Source organism: Etheostoma cragini, chromosome 13, assembly GCF_013103735.1.
Source record: "Etheostoma cragini isolate CJK2018 chromosome 13, CSU_Ecrag_1.0, whole genome shotgun sequence".
NCBI lineage: Eukaryota > Metazoa > Chordata > Actinopteri > Perciformes > Percidae > Etheostoma > Etheostoma cragini.
In genome coordinates this window covers 3,273,395-3,295,614 of record NC_048419.1, presented here as the reverse complement: position 1 = coordinate 3,295,614, position 22,220 = coordinate 3,273,395, and the positions used below count along the sequence as shown (strand labels likewise).

Sequence of the window (22,220 nt, the reverse complement as noted above, 5' to 3'; positions counted from 1 at the left end):
GAAAATGGCTGCAATGAAACAAAGAGTGAAAAATTTAAAGGGGTCTGAATACTTTCCGTACCCACTGTATATATAGCTAGACCAACTTAACTTTCTTCATTCATTGGCTGTGCTAAATTAAATAAATATGTAGTCCTTGCATAAATGTTGGCTAGGCTAAACATGAGCATATTCCAACAGATATGCATGTGAACATAAAATAAAAGTAATCCTACATGCAGTACATAATACATAACAATACAGTAATTGTTACTCTGAATCTTTTATTCCCTTTGCTATCAGGTTAATATAGTTAGATAGTAGCCACTTTAATTAGGATCCTTATTAATAGCCTTAGGTTATACTGGACTGAACCAATCCACAGCGCAGTTACAGTAATTTGTGTAATTAAATATCATTCTTTGGACACCTTATCTTACAGAGAGAGTAATTAGATATAGTATGCTAAAACTTTATCACAAATTTACATGAGCAGACAAATTACTAAAATTACAGGAACCTTTGTTGAACAGAGTACCTGTTAGCATCTTGTTTTTTTTGACTGGTTGTTCACATAGGTGTAGCTCTAATACAGTAACAAAAGACGGCAGTGAAAATATTTTGCAAATGCAAGTTACAGATACCCATGGGGGCTAAGCACCCCCTTTCTCTAAATCCTAGTGACGTCCCTGACCCTCCGTAACCGACATAGCAATAAAAGAGTTAGTGTGTGTGTGTGTGTGTGTGTGTGTCACTTCCTGGCTTGTCACACTGAATTGTTTTCGATACATTTTCCCCAAGTAAATACCTCGAGTACTGCTACTATTGTTGTAACTTTTAATTTATCTTCTTCCAATCTTATTTTTCTTATTCCGATTTTTTTCATACTTAATCATGTCAGTACATATCAATAGCCAAGTTGATGTTTACACAGTCTTTTGTTAATTTGTTCAAACCGATAAGCACCTGTGTACATATATGCATATTATATCAGGGGTTGGGTACTTTTTTTATAAAGTGTGGACAGCTCTTCTTTAAAACCTACTGTTGCCAAATATCTACTTCTGTACTGTAAGTCCTGGTAAAAGTACACACTTCGGAAGGCAGAAGGATGAATGAAAGCCAACAAACCATGAAACACCTTGTTAAATCCAACTTAGTGAAATACCTCCATTATCTTCCCGTGAGACCATCCAGACCTCATTACTCCCTTCATTCTCTCCCATCTGCCCTGCCATCAGTCACCATGGAATATTTAAAGCCAATCGTCATGAAGCCTGCGGAGTGCATTTCAGAGCTGCCACACTGGGAAAGATTAACCCTCCCTGACCAAATTAAGAGTGAAGAGTGAATGTTAGGAGGGTGATTTGTGTGGCCTTGTTCATCTCTCTAATTTATCCCTCCACTTTCTATCTCTCCATACATTCATTCGTCTTTTTCTCTGGGTGGGGTGCACTCACACCGGAATCAGGGAGGATTTCTGTCAGAAAATCTTTTTAAAGCAGCACTTGGCAAGATTTGTTTGGAGAAAAACACACCCGTCTGATCAGGCTAAATCATGTAGAGAGGTCCATCTACACTAATGAGGAGCTGAAGATTTGGCCCATTTTCCAAAATGAAATGTTGGTGTCTGGGTGATCCCTGCTGGGAAGTCTTGTTTGTACACTACAGGTCACAAATTGCCGATTTAGAACAAAATGACCCATTTTCTTTTCCACAATAGCGAGTTAGCACCAAATCCATGAAATGCTGGACTTGTCAGCAACAACTGAACCTCTTCAAGGGATAGTTTGGCAATTTTTTAATTGGGTTTGTACGACGTACTTCTCCATACTGGTCTGCACGCCCCCAGTTTGGATAAACAGGTGTCTTTGTAGGATCAGGACTTAAAGGGATAGTTGGGATTTATTTGAAGTGTGCGTTGCCTTGCTGTCAAACAGCCCTATCTGACGTTGCACTGAAGCCGTTATCTCTTCTCTCTTCAAAGCTACCAGACTCTTTTGACAAAAAACTTAATTTTACCTTGCAGAGTTGCTGGTCCACCACTGCCTCCATCAGGTAGTTAGTTTGTGTTATTGTGTGACTTTGGTGAATCCAAAGTAGCTCTTTTAAACACAATAGTCACCCAATCAAACTAACTGATTGAGGCAGCGGTGGACCAGCAACTCCCGTGTTCTGCGAGGTAAAATTACGTTTTTTGTCAAAGGAGTGTGGTGGCTTTGAAGAGAGCTGCATTTCCACGTCAGATAGGGCTGTTTGACAGCAAGGTAACGCACACTTCAAATAAATCCCAACTATCCCTTGAACTCCTGATCCTACAAAGACACCTGAAAGATGTTTTTTACGAAATATGCCTTTTTAAAGCTTATTTGCTTTTTTTGTGCCAAGATTTAGATGAGAATATTGATCCCACTCTATCTGTTAGTCAGATATGAAGCAACAGTCAGGAGACAGTTAGCTTAGCACAAAGACAGGGAGCAAGATATAGTTTGGCACAAAACCCCCATAAAACAAATTGTCATTTTTACAAGTTGTTTTTTAGTTAGTATGCATTACACTTACAAGACATGGCATGTCAGCGAGCTTTAGACGTGTACTAGCGTTGGACAGAGCCAGGCTTACGGTTTCCCCCTGCTTCATGCTTTATGGTAAGCTCAGCTAATAGGCCGCTGGCTCTAGCTTCATATTTAGCATACAGCTACACTAACATGTCAAACTCTAAATTTAATAAGCATGGCATTCATTCTAATTACACATGTCAAACCCCTGTTGCATTAAGAATACAAGTCTATGATTGTGTTGTGTTGTCTTTCTTATAATAGTCCTTGTCCCAGAGATTGTCATTTTATGTTGGCGCGTCCATTCCTCCTTCCTTTCTTGTCCAAGACTTCCAAAAGCGACTCAGTGGAGTCTGTTACAGCCATACTGCAATCATCAGCGAGCTGCTCCACCTTAACTCGTTGCATTAATGCTTTAACCTCTTTCTTTCATCTCAGCATGTGCACTGATCCTAGCATCCATCCATCAGTCAACATCTCTCCAGACAAGAGGTCTGCTTCTTTCTGCTACAGCAAGTCTTCTTAGGGTCTAAAGATCGAGTGACACAATGAATCTCTTCGCCATCTCTTGGCTTTACTTTGCCTTCCGTTTCAGCTCCTTTCCTTCCTTCATTGTCCGTGTTTTTTCCCTTTTCCTCACCTCTGTCGATATCGTAATTCACTTTTTGCTTCATTGGCATGCCTCTTTATTAAAAACAAAGTTCCCAAAGGAGTTTAGTCTACAAATTATCTGTCTCTTCACACACACGTATCGGCTCCATTCGTCTCCACGGTGACAGAGAAACCGATACCTACACCTACTCTCTGCTGAGATCCCTTTACCCGGTGCATTGTTGCAGTTCTAATTTCAGCGGTGCCAAGAAAGCAACAAAAGGGTGTTCATTACATCCTTTTAAAATTGAATCTTACAGCTCAATCTTTTTTAACACCAGGGATAAACTTTGACTGTAATCTTATTTCCAAAGCAAAGGTTTTTCTCTGGAATCACACATCTTGTAAAGTGGCATTTAAAAGAAACATAACTTTTATGATCTATATGCATATATAATATTCAAACAGCTATTAAAGATATTTTTATGTTAACAATGTATCAAATGGCAATATGAAACTAAGGTATAGTGTAAATGGTTGCTCCCCTCAGTCTCATGTAGCTTTATAACAAGTTTCAGCTCATCGTTTAGTTGTCAGGCTGCAACCTTACTGTGTTGGTACATGTTCAGCTCTTTAATAGCGGCAGCAGGCAGATGCTTTCAGTGAAAAAAAACTCCAAAAAACACTGTATACTACCTGGAGCATTTAGCAGCTAGCAAGACAGATATTTTCCTCAGGAGTTGGTGGGGACCAAAACAGAGCTACAAGAGTGAATATCGGACTTTGATTCATCAGGTGGACACAAACGTGACTCCGAATGAGCGACAATGTTCCTCCATAACTGCTTGATGTGTTTAAACTGGAGCTGCCCCCTCTTAGTTGATCAGTCAACTAACTGGTCATTTTGGTGTTTGGACTAAGATTCCTTTTAGTGAATTAGTAATTTTCCATGCTTTTTCATGCTCAATGACTTATTTCCAGGAAACTCATGAGCACATCTCTGATATAAAGGTGTGTTTTTGCATGATTCTTTGTAAGGGAAACTCTGTTTTACAGATCTGTCGAAGAAATCAATTAATCAATTAATCCACAAAATCGTTCGAGTGTTGATCGACTAAGTAGACTACTTTAAACGAGGACAGCCCAAAGTATAAAGCAACAGTTTGCCAACAATTCACCATATCAACTTAAGTAATAGTTTCCACAGCCCACAAGTTCAAATGCATTTATTGGAGGTTTAAATATGAAAAGAAATGTCTAAACAAAATGTTTTGTTCTGTAACAGAGCCGTAAATAAAAACTCAAAACAACAGAAGCTTAACACAATTTGACTATACCGCACCAGACCACATCAATCTGTCTTTCTCTCCATAGCTGAAAGCAGGTTCACTGTGTTCTAAGTTACCACCCTGATCAGCTAGAGTAAGCAAGTAGGACACTTCTTTCACTTGCATTGTGACTTTAAAGCAGTGCTAGGGAACTTTTCAAGTTGGTGGCCCCATATGGGAGCAAGCAGGCAACTATTTGAATACTGAGGACTTCCATACCCAGAAGTCATGTACCATGACATTAGTTGACCACATTTCTTCTTTGTAGTGTCAAGCTGGTGGAGATAGAGTGAAGAGGTTCAGTTATGGCTGATGAGTCTGGATGGAACACTGCTTCACACTTTAGGATTGGACTTTACACTTACGTTTGATTGCATCACTTCCTGTGCATGGAGAAATATTCTTGTTAGTGACAATTGTGGCACCCAAACACCAATTAGGGTGAGTAGGAGAGAATGGCTTTCTTCATTCCCTGCTGCAGTACAGTGAGGACAGTTAATACATGTGGCTGAGTGCCTTGTAGTGGAAAAAGAGTGTTTCTCCATGTAAGTGGATGTCATTAGTTTGATTCCAATCTGTTTTCATTAGCATTCACACGTAGGTCACGTCAATCACACACAACACCACACACAGAAGTCCCATAAATGTTTTAAATATGTGCCACATTTTGGCAATGCCTGCTTTCTGAGGAACACACACATACACACTGCGAGCTGGCAGCTCTGTGAGGCTGATCAGAATTGACTCAAGTACACATTCTCTCAATGTTGGAATCATTAAAAGGAATTTTTGAGGAGAAAAGTCTGGAAGAAAAAAAAAAAATCCTGCCCACCCAGAGGAGAGGTTGAAAGGTTAGAGATGAGAGAAAGAGAAGACTAGGGGAGGGAGTGTGTGTGTGTGTGTGTGTGTGTGTGTGTGTGTGTGTGTGTGTGTGTGTGTGTGTGTGTGTGTGTGTGTGTGTGTGTGTGTGTGTGTGTGTGTGTGTGTGTGTGTGTGTGTGTGTGTGTGTCACCTTCTTCTTCTTTATGCTATCTCTGTCCAATTATCTTTGTTATGGTTGGGATGGACAGAGAATTTAAAGGCAGATATACACTTTGCTCTTATTCACATCATTAAAGCAGAAATAACGTTTTACCAAATGAGGGAATGGCATCCACTTGCGACAATGTCAACACTCGTAATTACTGTAAGCGGAATTTTATTTTTGAATTAATCCATAAAGCCATACTGATCATACCTCAAACACTATCTCAGTCAAATATGTGCTTAAATTCTTGAAGGAATGTAGGTAATTTCCTTTGCAGGTGACAGATTAAATATGAAATAGTTGGTATCTACCTACAAAGTGATTTTCAACAGGAAAACATGAATATAAACATGCAGACAATGCATTCCAAATAAGTTTCTGTGAGTAGCAGATGCCACTTGGCTCTCTGCTTCCCCTCTCTGGTCATACGGGTATGTTACATTTTACTCTGACAATGAGCCCCTCATTAGTTTATTTCCTTCTTTTCCAGATAAATGCAATGTCTTCTTGCTGTCCCTACTTAGCAGCTTTAGGTGGATTCACAAGATTGCTCATTCTATTGTATTAAGCTCATAGTTGGACCTTGAACTAATGAATGCAGTAATCAACTAAACATACAAGTAATTAGAGAAACTTGTGCTTTGCAATAAAGACATGAATCTGAGTGAAACACATTACATTGTATATGTTTCCCTTGTAATGAACCTCAAATTTACTAGTGAGAAATATAGCATCAAGAAGATCCTACCAATCTTACTCTGCAGGTAATTATATGTTTGAGAGACGTCTAACGGCCGTCTTTACGTAAACCCAACGTCTAGGGAATTATCTAATATAAAATGGTTGTCCTTCATTATGTTGCCTTCTGAGAAATGACTACACTGAAGGTCATTTCTACTGTGCCTGCAGTGTTTTTTTGCCCAGGGGATCTTTGCACTTCTGCAGCATTTCTTTTTTTTTTTTGCTCTCGTATCAGTGTCACATGAAGTCCCATATAAATCCCTGAGATCCAATCTTTTTAGAGATGTAGCATGCAGCTTGACAGATTGACTTCTTTCAGTGGCCTGAAACGGAGCTTGTGTCAGTTGTTCTGTGTTTCTGCTGCTCAGTAGCCTGATGACAAACATGAGATGTGTATTGTAAAGTTTTGAAGACGTCACCTGCATGGATATTCTCCCAGCTGTGGTTGGTAAGAACAGCATATGGAATGATTTTTAGGATGACGGTTAGACTTGTTTTCATATGTTCCTTCTGAAGTCATGATAAAAGACTGATATACATTTTTTTTTCCATCAGCACATTTGAATGTTTTGTATGTTCTGACTGCATAGACTTTCCTTTGTCTCTTGACATTCATGCAGGATGCTTAGTAGGACGTTGTGTTTAGACAAGGATGTTATCATCATTTATGGCATGTCAAATCCCCTCGACAGTCCATGTTTATTTATTGTCATCAATAATGTAGGATCAGATAATGACTTGTGCTTGTGACATTTTTACATGACATATGAAGTGTTCAGTTTTATTGAAAGCCGCAGCTCAATGAGTAATGATATAATATGGAATTAAGAACATGTTTTCAATGCGGTTATGAATATGGATTTATTCATCTCAAAATGCGTGTGGATGGAAACCTGGTTTGTTTGGCAGATGGCTCACACTGACAATTTTCCTTTCTCTTCCCTTCCCCTCCATCCAGGCATATGGGCTCAGATCCAGATGCCCAAACCCAGTGTGGATGTGATCAAGGGCCAGATGGTGGTGCTGAGGGCCTCGTACAGCAGAGTGGAAGGGAATGACCCCAGTACCAACACCATCCTCTGGAACTTTGTCTCTAACAACACCCAGCTGGTAAGGAATTGAAAGGGAGACCGTACAAGCTGTCAAATATGGAAAACAGCTCCATATCCAATATACTGCAGTCTCTACTGCTCAGCAGGGACATCTTTTAATTTCCTTTCCGGGGCTATAATATCTGGGATTACAGGTATAACGGACGTTTGCCTGTCCTTATGTGTCTTATGCCGTTAATCTGGCAAAGCCCCTCCATTTGTAAACCCTAAGAAATGAATCCAAGACAAAAAAGGCTTAATGCTTACAAACACTGTGGTTCTTATTTTCCGCTTTAATACACCGTACTGTAGGTTTTCTTCATCAGGACATTCAGATGAATGTGTTTAAAAAAAAAAAAGATTTATGAAAACTTTGCTGCGATAAAACATGAAATAAAGCAGAGGGGTTTTGCATAACAAGCCCATCTGACTCAACCCTGTATTGTTTTTGACACATTATCTAGAGACCTGGCCGTGGCTCAGCTTACATATCTGCCTCGGTCAGATGACTGGGCTGTACAGATGGACGGCCCAAAAGAGGATCACAATAAAAAAGGAAAACAGGGGAATAGAGAACTTAGAGAGCTGGAAAAGAAACAGTTGATTAAAAGTGAGGCTTTTATTTTCATGTGCCTGTACAGGCATCCAGTGTCTCACTCTGCTTCACTGTCATTTGTAGCCAAAAAAGATGAATCAAAAGAACACACTCACTACCTTCAAAGCCAAACCTAGAGGCCACAGTCTCTGTAGAGAGTTGTATGTGTATGGAAGGCACAGCCATCCCCATGGGACGCTGTTTAGCAGCTCATTTGAGGTCATCACTGTGACAAACTAACTAAGCTGAAAAATATTAAAAAAAAAGAAGTTCAGTCCTGTGTTTTCCAAACTAAAACATTTTCTGATTCTTCTGATTCTACAGGAGGAAATTGTACATGAATTAGGCTTTTCTGGCTTGCATTGCCAACTTGTTTTGTATTGCAGTGTGGACTACGGTTACAATTCAAATTCAGAAATTTTAACCAGTTTGGATTAATCTTCTACCTGAACAGTTCATGTCTTGTGTTTCAGCACCACAAGGGTTAGGTTGATGGAAATGGGCTGCAAATGTGCAGTACATGATTCTATAAGACCATTTTATCAGTGAAGTACAATTTGTGTGCCATGTTTACTCTGTAATGCATTCAACCAAAATAATCCCCCAAAATTGGTTTAGGATTTAAAAAGCCTTCTAATTCTTTCAACCCAAGATAACCGCCAAGTTTAATCAAATCAACATGGAGGTCAACAAAACTGGTTCCTCTGTCAGCATATGGACTTCCCAAACTGTGTGCTCTTTTATTTCCTGTTTCTCTACGTCTGACATGTGCTCTCTGTTTTCTGGTCCAGATCATCGCCTACACCAAAGACTCCATGAGCGTGGGCAACTCCCAGTTTGCGGGCCGCGTTGGTTTTTACGTCAGCATGCCGTCCAACGACGTGTCGCTGTACATCAACAACACGCAGGAGTCGGACTCAGGACGCTACCTCTGCCAGGTCATCATTCCTAATAATTCTGGCCTCACTGCTGAGCTCAGTCTGGACGTGAAAGGTAAGAACTACAGAAATGTGTTTACATTAGGGATGGGCTGTCAGAAATCTGAGATAAAAGAACCCAAGAGCAAAACTCACCGGACAAAAGGTAGAAGCAAAATGTATTTTACTAGAAGCAATATCCAGACAGGCAAAAATACAACAAGTCAAAAACTATGTACAGATCAACAAACTAGACGATATAAAGCTGGGCCGAAGCACTGACACAATCTGGCAGAGGGCTAGTGGAAATTACTTATGAGCGTTAAAGACTTTATTTCCTGCATTCTTCCGACACAATTTTAGGAACCAATTTACGGCTGGAATACCTTTATTTATCCTATGAGAAAGAAAAAACAGATGGCATTCAAAACATATCAGAGATATAATGGAATATAAAGCAGTAAGGGGGCTTTCACGTCAGGGATCTGAGCCTGTGGCAGGTTCTGAATGACCGCCGGCTTGGACACAGGCATAATTAAACAAACAGGAGGACTTCAAAATTCTAAACCATGACACGGGCAATGTATTGACATTATATGGACATCGATATATGAGGCTAGATATCGTCTTAAATGTTGGATATCGTAATATGACGTGAAGAGTCGCCTTTTCCTGATTTTAAAGGCTGCATTACCGTAAAGTGATGTAATTTCCAAAACTTCCCAAACTGTTCTAGCTGTTCTATTATTTACCTTTATCCACTTAGTCATTGCATCCACATAACTGATGATTATTAATCAAAAAAGTCATTGTGTAAATATTTTGTGAAAGCACTGATCATACCCTAAAATATTGCCACAATATTGACATTTATGCGTTTGGTACAAAAATATTGTAAATTGGATTGTTTTCCATATCAGCCAGATCTGATTTATATGTGTCTTACATTGAAAACTCAACAAAGAAAGTAACCAAAAATAACCATTTTGTACCCGTCTGGTGTCAGTCCCGCCTGCGGTTCCTAAGTGCTCTTTATCAGGGAAGCCGGTGCTGAAGGGAAACGTGACTCTGAGCTGCTCATCCAGCGCTGGGAAGCCCATTCCTCTCTACAAGTGGATGAAAACCAGTCCCACCTCGGAGGTCTTCTTCTCACCCATGCTCAGTGAGTGGAGTCAGCACACTAACTCATTATTATTACAATATTTTTTCACCTGAAAGTAGGATTTATCTTGGGTAGGGGGTGGTCTTTCATATTTTTTGAAGCGGACAAATCTACCTCTTCTATATATTGGGGGGGACATATCCCCTGCATCCCCAGTGAAATCTACACCTATGAACTGAAGAATAAAAAATAAAGCATATTCATAATGCCTAATAAAGTCTAACGTGTCAAAGGAAAGGACGCATCTGCAGTCTGATTTTGTGCTGTCATGTGTGTGCTTGTATGTACACAACCATACATACCTAACCCTATATGAAACCATATGTATGCATGCTGTTTTAGATGAGAAGACGGGCACTCTGAAGCTTAACAACCTGAGCAGTAACATGTCAGGGAAGTACGTGTGCAAGGCCAGCAACTCGGCCGGAGCCGAGAGCTGCTTCATCAACCTGGAGATCGTCACCTGTACGTATAGCGCCCAGGAACCAATCTTGTATTAAGTGTTTGAAAGCAATACTTGAGTAAAAGTACAAGTTTCTCAGCAGAAAATGACTTTGGTAGAAGTTAAAGTCACCTTTTAGAACATCACATGAGTAAAAGTCTAAGCATCTGTCAGTTACTGTGCTTAAAGGTCACATGTGCTTATAGGCCTTACTGGTCCCCTAATACTGTATCTGAAGTTTCTTTTATATAGACCTTAGTGGTCCCCTAATACTGTATCTGAAGTCTCTTTTATATAGACCTTAGTGATCCCCTAATACTGTATCTGAAGTCTCTTTAAATAGACCTTAGTGGTCCCTAATACTGTATCTGAAGTCTCTTTTATAGAACATTCCCAAAACAGTATGTACGCTATGTAGACATATGTGCTTTGGTGACATGTGATTACTGTGTGTCCCCTGATTCTAGCCACCAATGTGGGGATGATTGCTGGCGCCACGGTGGGCTCAGTGGTTGCCTTCATCTTCCTTCTGCTCATCTGCTTCCTTTTCCTGACGAAGAGGCGGAGAGACAACGAGGACGACATGGCCAATGAAATCAAGTGAGTTCATGGGGCTTCCCTTTACGCCTTTATCACTGGCCACGTCACTTTTGAAGCGTTAAGGCTACCATGGCTGCAATACGTACTTTGAACGCCGCGGTGCAAGAGAGTGGATTGATATATGACAAAGCTAGATGAAAGGAATTCTTACACACTGGCCCTTTAAGATTAGAGTGGGTTAGATAGATTTTACTGATCCAAAATTGGGAAATTGTAGTGAAATAGTAGACAGCACAAATACAGAATATACAACAAATAATAATTAAGATAGAATACAAGAAACATTTTGAGTATTTGAGTCCTGGCCGCAGGATACAGGATAGAAGGACTCGCTTTGGCAGAGGTTTTGTCTCTTCTACCATAGCACTGCTGAACAAACTACCTTTCTAACTTTGTGTAGATCTGCTGTCACAGTAAATGTGCTTGTCTCTATGTGTCTCTATGTTATCTGTTGATGTATGTGTTTGTGTTTATTGCCATGTTCATGAAACAGACTGTGAAAACAAATCTGGGACATGTCACCTAGATAGATAGATAGATAGATAGATAGATAGATAGATAGATAGATAGATGTATTTTTTAAAGATAAAAAATATAAAGTTGCTCATCACTAGTTGATTGTGTGTCCTGTCCTCGTCCAGGGAGGACGCTCAGGCTCCTAAGCACGTTTCCTGGGCTAAGGGTGGTCTGGGTTCAGATACCATTTCCAAGAATGGCACCCTGTCCTCCATCGCTTCCAGCCCCCATCATAAAGAACCCTCCCACCACCACCACAACCACCACCACCTGCAGCAGTACCCGCAGCGCCCCCCTTCAGACACCGCCTCCATCATCACCGCCACGGGCAGCATGGCCGGCTACCGCCCCTCCCGCCACCAGGGAGCCTCAACCCCCACCCACTACAGCTACAATAATAACACCACCCTGCCCCGTGGCCAGGCCGTCCCCTCTGAGGCCGGGACCGATGGGAGCTCCCTGCCCAGACCGGAGCGCTACGCCCAGCTGCCCCAGGCCCAGCTGCCACCCCATGCTGCCTACAGCCAGCCGCAGATGCAGCTCCAGGCGGCTCCCTCCCCGCCACCGCTGCCCACCTCCACCGTCACAGCCTCCAATATCACCCGCATGGGAGGGGTGCCCATCATGGTGCCTGCACAGAACCAAGCCGGATCTCTTGTCTAACGCCCGCTGCCTGCGCTGACAAAACAGTGCTGTTGACAAAAACGGTGGAACACTGTCCCTTTACACTCTCTGTGGTTTGGATTTTTAAAGGGAACACGTTAACTACTATTTAGCAAAGAATTGCAGTAGATGAAAAGGTCAAACTCACTTATTGACAATTTGCTTTAGTGCTAAGAAGCTTGATTATTGCAGACTTGCTTAAAGTCTTTTATATTCTGTATGCACTGTAGACATTGCAAACTATGTATAGAAATGGTTTTCATACATTTGTCCAGTATCCTCTTTTGTACTTAATCATTGCATTTCTAATGTTGTATTTTGTTATTTTCAAATGTAGCTTTTTAAATGTCATGTTATATATTGTTTCCTCCTGCCACACTAGTTCCACAGAGTGAGCAGCGTATGGATCATCATGCGTGTGCGATTCTCACGGATGAACATACAGATGAAATAAGAAGAGGGTTACACAGGTATGCGCTACTTTGTCCACCATCGTCACTCAAACACTACTCAAAGTAGCAATTATCAATACCAAAAATAGGTGAAAGCACAAACTATCAGTACTGTTCAGAGGAGAGAAGGGCAGTTAGTGAGTACTGGGTGGAGTATATAAAGATCTATGTATCATTAATTAATTTTTTTCAGAGCAAGACAAGAGAAAGATAAGATATAAAGTATAAATATGATAAAGTTTGACATTGAAAAGTATCCTAATCCTTTTTTTGGCTTTACTTCTGTCATTGGTTCAGCTTATAAAATGCTCTTAGACTCAGTTCTTTAAACACAGATTAGCAAAAGCTTCTTACAATATTGAGCACTATTCAGAACTACAGTATGGTGATAGTACACAAGTCCACACTTGTTTTAATTTCAGTTTGCCTGCAGAATGGAAAATTGTAAATACGATATTTATTTTCTGATACATGTGCGACATGCATAGCATAGTGTTGGCCACAGCCTGAATGGAACAAAAAAGACAGGTTGTATGGTTGACTGCAACACTGAAGCCTGAACCAAAGATATACAGGATGTAATGCTTTGTTATTTCAACATGCTTTCTTTATATGTTGTAGTTTATTTTCTAGTGTAGGTCAGTGGAAGAATAATCTGTTTATATCAATATAAAAGGGAGGAATATTGAGTCACAAAAGGCTTTTTTAGACAAACCTTTCCCATTTGATTGACATTGCCAAGTCATGGCAACGGGAAGCTGTTATGAGTTAACACTAACATGAAGGTGTTTTTAAGACTCTTGAAGGTGCCTAGTTAGTGATCTGCTACCATTTCCTTTCATTAGAGGATGGGGAAGACTCACTGTTCATCCTTAAAGTTGGCGAGGTACATAGTTGTAAATTTCGGGCGGATGCAGAGGATATGTCCTATCCTGGTCCTGATAGACTCTGGTCCATTAGCCTGGTCCTACCAGACTCTGGTCCATTAGCCTGGTCCTGATAGACTCTGGTCCATTAGCCTGGTCCTACCAGACTCTGGTCCATTAGCCTGGTCCTACCAGACTCTGGTCCATTAGCCTGGTCCTACCAGACTCTGGTCCATTAGCCTGGTCCTACCAGACTCTGGTACATTTCATTTGTACAGAGAGTCTGGCCACTCTCCATTGACAAGTGTTAATAGATTGATGTAGATTTAAACTTTGCCGGTTCTGGCTTTAACAAGGTCTCATTCTCTATCAGATTTTTTGTCGAGATGTAAATAATTTCAAAAAAAACATCTCCAAACAAACTTGTGATGTTTTGAATATGCTGAAAGTTTTGAACAATCCAAAAGATAATAAATTAATTCCTATGTATAAAAAAAGACATTTGCACCAAAAATTGTTGCATAAAAATTCACCAGAATGCAGTAAATGAAGTGTTAAACTGACTAACTGTCTTATTTTATGGGGGACAACCCCTCGCCATTATTATGTGAACCCCCCCTAAAAGGTTTAGACAAAGCCTACACCCTTAGCGGAGTACATCTGCTACAGATATATATAATATATATAATATATATTATATATATATATATATATCATATAATATATGTTGGCTGAAACAAATGAGCACTGGATTTTTGGCTCAGAAGATTCCACTAAAAAAGGAAATATCTGTGCATCTTTTTAATACACAATAATTTATGTATTACATTGCTGGTATCTCTGTTCATTTAGTATGAATAAGAGCAGCTGTAGCTCATGATAGAGTCTGACCATATTAACAATGTCAGCTTAGTTTTTATATCCAAACATCTGTATTGCAGTAAGAATGTCAGAATGTATCCAGATGGCTAATGATCTTAGCAAATTTACACTGAATGGTTCAAGAACGTAACATGAACTGTGGTATCAAATACATGTTTTCCGAGTATATATTTAATCGTGGCTTTTTTTTTTCTTACTTCGGCCACATTCAAGTCACACCAATGCCTGTTGAAATACCAGTTGAATTTGGAAAAGAAAAGAAAAAAAGATATGTTTAACAAAAGCAATCCTACATGATCAACATCTATCCTGCTGTACTGTTGTTACACTGGAGCAGATTTTTGTGCACAGAATGTCAAAACAACACAATTCCCTAATTAATTGTTTAAATGGGGAAGATTTTGAAGAGAAGTCCCTTTCCAGATGCTTTCTGAACATTGTTCTCAGTTTGACACATGGGCAGTAGTCTCAAAATGTTGGCAGTTTAATTGAGGATTGTATTGTTTTTAATACATTGAAGCAAAATGAAAAGAGTGTACGTGGGAAGTTGTGATGGGACAACTACAGTGTTTTAACTTGTGAATGGGTCGTTTTAAAAGTGTACATTATGGACATTACAATGTATTCAAGACAAGCCTTTATTTTTATACAGTGATGTATAAGAGCTAGAGAAGTGCTCCGTGTCAGTGAGTTATAAACCATGATGGATTGTATACCTGTGCTCATGTGTGCAGCAGGCTTAAACTGTGGACATTGATGTGCATTGTGCACTCATCCTTCATATTTATGTTCATGGAAAACGCTTTGTATAACATTTTCAATTAAAAAACAAATGATCAGTTGTGTGTGTGTGTGTGTGTGTGTGTGTGTGTGTGTGTGTGTGTGTGTGTGTGTGTGTGTGTGTGTGTGTGTGTGTGTGTGTGTGTGTGTGTGTGTGTGTGTGTGTGTGTGTGTGTGTGTGTGTGTGTGTGTGTGTGTGTGTGTGTGTGTGTGTGTGTGTGTGTGTGTGTGTGTGTTTCCGTGTTTCCAAAATGGCCTTTTTTAAAGATTTTAACTGTATTTTCAAGCTTACAGCATGCAGGTGCACCGACTACATTCCAGTGGTGGACTGTAGCTAAGTAAGTACTTAAGTACTAAAATATTAGGTATTTAAAACTGTACTAAAGTACAAATGTTGAGATACTTTACTTCTTTTCCTGCCACTTTCTACTTCTACTCAGCTACATTTCAGAGAGAAATTTACTTTTTACTCCACTACATTTATCTGACATTAAGATTCCTGCACACAAAACACATGTAGTTTAAAAAATCGGATGATTATTAATAAAACTAGCCAACAATGTAACAGCCTACAAGTACAGCTGAGATGATGAGACCATTAAACACACAACTGTTTGGATCCTTTACGCTTTGTAAAATGGGAGGGTATTTCTGCATTGAGTACTTTTACTTTTAATACTTTAAGTATGTTATATTATTGGCTAGTTTACTTTATAATAAAACATCAGATTTTATAAACTACAGTACATGTGTTTTGTGTGCAGGAATCTTAATGTGTAAAGTAACTAGGAACCAAAGCTGACAGATTAATGTAGTGGAGTAAAAAGTACAATATTTCTCTCTGAAATGAGAAATGAGAGTAGAAGTAGAAAGTGGAATGAAAAGAAAAGAAAAAGACCAGTTGTACTTAAGTATAGTACTTGAGTAATTGTACGTAGTTACATTCCATCACTGGGATTCACCAACCTGATTTAAGAGGCAGCTCTGTCGGCTTCATTAACACACACAAATCAAAATCTTGGTCTGTTGTATCTTTTATAAAAGAACTGAATATCCACAACATTTACATGCGTTTGCAAGTTTCAAATAAACTAGAAGGCATGCCTTATTTACAGGTTACATGTCTCTGGCTAGCAACTACTTCTACAGTCAAACCTAGTGTTTGTTTCTTGTCACACACAGTGTGATAGTGTGGCGCCAAGTTAATGTAATATGTAAATACTGAAATATAGCCTATGTTATTCACAAGATCTATGACCCCCCCCCCCCCACACACCCACACACACACCCACACACACACTGAGTTTAGTTTCTTGTCTAATATTTTCTCTAACAGTGTAAAACTAATTTGCACTCCTCGCCACTAGGCGGCGACATTAACCAGTGAATTGCAGAGTGAACTCTAAGTGGAACTAGCGTGAGTTTTGCAAAACTGTTTACGACGGCGGCCATTAAGCAAGTAGAACTACGGTGCAACACTTGCCTTTCTTCTACTAATTAAAGGTAAATGAATTATGAATGATAATACTTAAGTGAATGTTGTTCGAAACAACATTAGTTACTAAACTATAAATACAAGTTCCTGACGCGTGTATTTATAGTTTAGAAGCTACGTTAGCATCATACACGCCAGCATTGCACAGAGCAGTTAAGCTAGTTAGCTTGTTAGCTTGTTAAATCTGTGCATTAGCTGCCTGTTCGGCTAACATGGTGTGTGAGCTGTGATGATTTGCTTTATTTTTTTCATCACAGCCAGAGGAAAATTAGGGTTTACGTTAACCTTTGTGTTAGATGAATTTGTGTTGCATAGCTGTCATGTTTTTATAGATAAATAATAATACATTTTTAGCATCACACACGCTAGCACTGCAGTTAGCTAGCTAAAGCCAGGTAGTAGCTAGCCACTGGTCGTTAGGGGCAGGTGGGTGTATATTCCACCTCTTGTCAACAGAAAGAGAACAAACAAACAAACAAGTGCAAACAAATATAATCTAATCTATAATTATTTGTGTTTTATGAATATAACATTTATATTCATAATTCATTTATGTTTTAAAAATGTATATTCTAAATTGCTAATAATTTGTGGTAAGATTGTATTTCACATTCTGCCCCTGCCTTGCTGCTTCAGACTGCGTTCTGCCGTGGTTGACTCCCTTTGGAGGAGAAACTGGAATTAAAACGTGTGGTGCCCACTGGCGACCAGCTTTGGGATATTGTCGTCACTCACGTTTGCCCAGAGGAAGAGCCGCCGTCTCTTCTTTCTCGTAGAGAGCCCTCAGCCTTGGTGAGTGAAAACATGTACTCATCCTGACTTTGTGGTGCTGGACCGTATGTTGATCATGTTGTGTTGGATCGATGGATTACGTTAGATGATGACAAGTCTGGACGTATGGGTTGTTGTCATAGAATGAATCTTTATGCATCGCGGAATGACGTTTACTTTTGCTGGCTAAACTCTAACGTTACTACCATGGCCCCTAAAGGCGAAGTTCACTTTTCTATCAAGCAGCAAAAAAGTTCTAGCGTCCACATCGTCGCCCATCGTGATGTAAATGCTAAAACACTATCGTGCAGACCTAGTGCATATCGGTATATGCCAAAGTTTGCATGCATGTGGTAGCACCAGAAACACATAATAACACCCCAAATTCCAGGAAAAATAAATGGGCAATTTAACGTTTCCTGCGAAAAAATCACTCATATCCCTGCAACGGAACGGTGAAATCTGACTGATTGCTATATTACAGAAAAAAGGGCAGGCATGTGGTGTGTCTCAAATTGCGCACTTTCGTTAGTGCACTTACAGACAGTACACTTCGTGCACTACGTACTGACTTGCATAGTGCATGAATTTTGACAGAGGAGTGTTGTCTCAAATCGCGCACTGCCATGTGCCCTTACCGGATATGACGATCACATTTCATCTGTTCTTCCTCTGTACAAATGTGAATTTCACCAAGGGGGAGCATTCCAGTTGGCTGTGTTTTTTTGCGAAAAATAATTCCTGCTTTATTTTTGATATTAACAAAAATAAATGTGATTTTGTTTTTATTTGCTCCGTGTCAAGCCAGGTTGATTGCGACGCTGCCGTCATGACAACTGCCCCATTAGCTGAAAAAATAATACACAACTGGACAAACAGATGTTTGTGTAGGATAATATTTCTAAGAATGGCTTTGTGAATTCTTCACACCATCAATGTGAGGCAGTGTTTTGATTTTACCCAATTGTCTCAGTTTCACGTTTCGTCCATCTCCCGTCGGTGTTGCCACTTCTCATTTCGCCTGTTTTGTGCGTACGCCTGGGTCAGAGTGTCCGTGGAGGGCTGCACATTTCCCGTCAAGTTTGCTTTTTTATAAATCCCTTTTCTTGTGTAGAATAAATGATGCCCCTGGTCTCTGAATGAGACAGATTAACTGAAGCTGCTACTGACCCGCTGGGCTGCTCATCTTTATTTTTACAGAGCGGACACAAAGCAACACACCGATCTGCTCCAGAGCTCCGTGTGTTTGAGCCTGAACCATATAGACTGTAAATGTCACAGAAACTTAAGCTTTGTGTTGCCTACAACAACTGGGCTGATGACATGCAGGGCTTCAATAAAAACATTCGGGGCCGTAGCCCTGCACAGATGACCCGGTGATGCCGATGGTAATATTGGTGAACATAACTACTTAGTCTGACCAACATTGCACCATGCTGTCATATTTCAGCAGCAGTCCTTTTTTGGTCTTTCCCAACGTCCACCACCACATTAAACAGTGCCGGTGGAACACAACCCACCCAGGTCGATGTAGTGAGCAGCCAGTGTATCGGTTTATGCCATATCCCATCAGCCACCAGCATACGCCGCTGCATTGAGTGGCATGTGCTACCAGGGCAACGGTATGACTAGGTACCACAGTGGCCCACCATCAGCCACCTTTTGATCTTGGCGTCATTCCTGTATATTCTGTAACTGAGGCAGTTGAAATGAGGCAGTGAAGTATTTTGTTTAGAAGAAAATAATATGAAAGACATTTTGGTTTATTGTTTTGTCTAGAGTTTTACAAAAGCTTTTGTTGATGTCGGCAGCATTTACACTAGTTGAAACTACACAGTGCAGCTAAATGTATTTCTTCTTTTCAGTACAGATGAAGTTTTTCTAATTGAATTATGTGGCACCAGATGATTTCTTCTGTCATCAATCTGCACCTGCTACATATTTTTGGAGTGCCATTCAGGTGGGACTTGGAACCCAGTCCAGAAAGTCTAGGTCCGTGTGATTTAGTCCAAAGAGGAAACATGGAGCAGCTCCAGGGTGAAGTCAGCTCAGTACTGTTGGGTAAGCCTGAACTCATAAAGGCGTGTCATCAACTAAAGTGTAGTGAACCATCGTGCCCTGAGTCGTCCGGCATCAGGTGAGAAAAGAGAGAGTCTTCCTGCTACAACACAGTCAGATAAGAGTCAACCTGTTACATCCCACTGGATATGTTCCCTGCCAGCACTAAGCTAAGCTCATAAATCTGTGGGAAGCGCATAGCTTTGCCATCGCAGCTCCCAGCCCCTCGGCCTTGGACCCCTAATAAAGGTGCAGGATGCGATTCCAAGCTCAAACCTTGAGTTGCATCATTCCACGTCCAGTTATTGTGCATTTAAAGGGCCCCCTGGTGGTCAATTTGAATGAGACTTGCAGTGTACGTGTAAGGTCATTATCTAGACGTTTCCTGGAAGGTTTGTGTTGATTGGACAAACATTTTGTAATTTAAAGTGATTTGTGCAATATCACCTGCAGTTTGTTTGCATTTATAGCGCCCTCTGGTGTTCAATTTGAATGAAACTTGGGGGGTGGTTCAGGTGCTTATGAGGATATATCCTGGGAGATTTGTGATGAATGGACAGTGAATATGTGAGTTATAGTAAAATGTGTGTAATGCCACTCACCTATCTTGTGCTTGGAGCAGCCCCTAGTGGCGTCTGTATATAAAACTGTTTTGGTATATCCGGGGCTTTTATCTGAACATACGCTGTGAGTTTTGTGATGATTGGCCTTACCGTTGCAGATTTGTGTTTATGTCCAGAGTCACGCCCCTTTCAAAGTTCATTGGTCAATAACTTGAAACGTAATTGAGATATGGACGTGCTTTATATCCATCCATCCATCTTCAACCGCTTATCCGGTATCGTGCTTTATACCACTTTTAAAAATCTTGATCCATTGATGATTCACTGAAACCTTCGTGGCAATCAGAGCTATGGTGTAGGTCTGTAGGAGATCTCAAAAATGTGTTTTTCAAAACAATCCAAATGGCGGACAAATTTTCTAGGCGGACCTAAACGGTCCTTGAGGCTTTTTTGTAGAGCACATTAATATGCATCTGTGTGAGAAATTTCAAGTTAATCAGACTTATGGTTACGTTATTTCAAATGTCAACAATGTTTCCTCCTATTTCCTGTTAAATCATACAGGACTTGGGCTATCTAAAGTAAATTCTGGTTCATTTTGTTTGTTAGATCAAGCGTTTTAATCTCGGGTTGGGAATCCTAGACACGCCATTTGGAGGGGAATCACCAGACACCTCCCTATACGATATCATCATGATACTTTTGTTACCACACTATTGCTATTTTAAACATTTAATGTAATATTCTAAAAATATATTGCAATTTATTACCCTTTTTCCTATTTATGCTAATAATTAATATACTTACACATTTTCCCCAATTTCAAATTATGTCCTAAAAAAGGAAACTGTTTCATCTAAAAGATATATTTCTCAGTTTGTTCATCTCACTTCAATTTTATTACTGCAAAATGGCATTGTCAAGCAGACAAACTGGCCAACACATATATAATAAAAGATTGATACTTGGCCCCTGTGTATCAATACAGTAATGCTAGTCCAGTGTCTAGTGACCCCAGCGTGGCTGTACAACCAATCATTGAATTCAATGTGATTGAATAAGTAGTGAAAAAATAAAATATATGCGCCAATCAAAACCAAAAACCATCCAAAGACACAGTCAGAGTAATGCTCAAAATACTGCAGACTCCATATGGTGATGAGAATGTGTCGACAGTACAAGCAGGTAAAAGAGGAGCCGGTCTTTCTTTATCCTTGATCTTTATCTCTGTTCTTGAATGTGCAGTAGCGACCGGAGCCTCTCCCAGCTTAACACACTGGCATTGTACCTGGCAGCCATGATGTTACCCAGCATGCTGTTCACACCGCCAAATCCCTGAACGGCTTTTTCTCCACACCACTGTTTTCGGACAAAAAGTTGCATCTTGACCTCGATATTGTCTTCCACTTTTAGTAACAATCTGAGCCTGTCCGTAGAAATAAAACAAAAAACACATTGGACACAAATCAAGGCTGCACAATTGCCACATTAGGTGACATTGTAGCTCTGTTCACCGGCTCGTCGCCGCAGTCTCGCGCGATACTAGAACAATTTCAAAGACTTTTGATCCCATCAGTTTATTGGACATAAACTGACTTATGACTCATTGGGTCAACCCACCGTCAGTGAGACAGTTATAGACACCATCTCCTTGTTCTCAGAGGCCTTGGAATCTCACAAATGTAGGGACCATGTCAAAAGAGACAATTTAAATGCCTTTCGGTGATAACCATTAGATTGATCCTTAATATGTCAATATCTGTTTGTTTAAAATGTCAAGTGACATTTTGTTTTTGTAAGTGGGAGAGGCTGTAGCACCAGGTTCATGAGGTTAATATGTTATGTTAATATTGAAACGTTTTTCATAGCACCCCCCAGTTTAGTTTCTTATGTATTATACAATTTTATTTCAAGATGCTTATATGTAGTTACATTTAAGAAAGACAGTCTCTAGCAGTGCAAAAGTAATTTGCACTCCTCACCACTAGGTGGCAACATTGACCAGTGAATGGGTAGGTGAGTTTTGCAAAACTTTCTGTTTATGTCAGCGGCCATTACGCTAGTAGAAACTACAAGCAACTAAATGTCTTTCTTCTGTTAATTACAGATGGAATTTTTCTAATTAAAATATGTGGCACCAGAG

At 40.0% G+C, this 22,220-nt stretch overlaps 1 protein-coding gene and 1 long non-coding RNA gene across 2 annotated transcripts in view; one reads left to right on the top strand and one right to left on the bottom strand.

The window, feature by feature from the left end:
* LOC117955285 overlaps window positions 1-2,238 on the bottom strand; it is an 8,938-nt gene extending 6,700 nt beyond the window's left edge. The window contains exons 1-2 of the long non-coding RNA XR_004659002.1: window positions 2,139-2,238; window positions 1,746-1,747 (exon numbers count right to left, since the gene is read on the bottom strand). This is a non-coding gene — a long non-coding RNA (uncharacterized LOC117955285). The remainder of the gene's footprint in view (window positions 1-1,745; window positions 1,748-2,138) is intronic.
* The window catches only part of esama (endothelial cell adhesion molecule a), a 62,994-nt gene extending 49,734 nt beyond the window's left edge, over window positions 1-13,260 (top strand). Inside the window, exons 2-7 of the mRNA XM_034889658.1 lie at window positions 7,183-7,334; window positions 8,702-8,903; window positions 9,834-9,989; window positions 10,332-10,454; window positions 10,899-11,031; window positions 11,673-13,260. Coding sequence (XP_034745549.1) covers window positions 7,183-7,334; window positions 8,702-8,903; window positions 9,834-9,989; window positions 10,332-10,454; window positions 10,899-11,031; window positions 11,673-12,210 — 1,304 coding nt within the window. The 3' untranslated portion in view covers window positions 12,211-13,260. The remainder of the gene's footprint in view (window positions 1-7,182; window positions 7,335-8,701; window positions 8,904-9,833; window positions 9,990-10,331; window positions 10,455-10,898; window positions 11,032-11,672) is intronic.
* The last annotated feature ends 8,960 nt before the right edge of the window (window positions 13,261-22,220 follow it).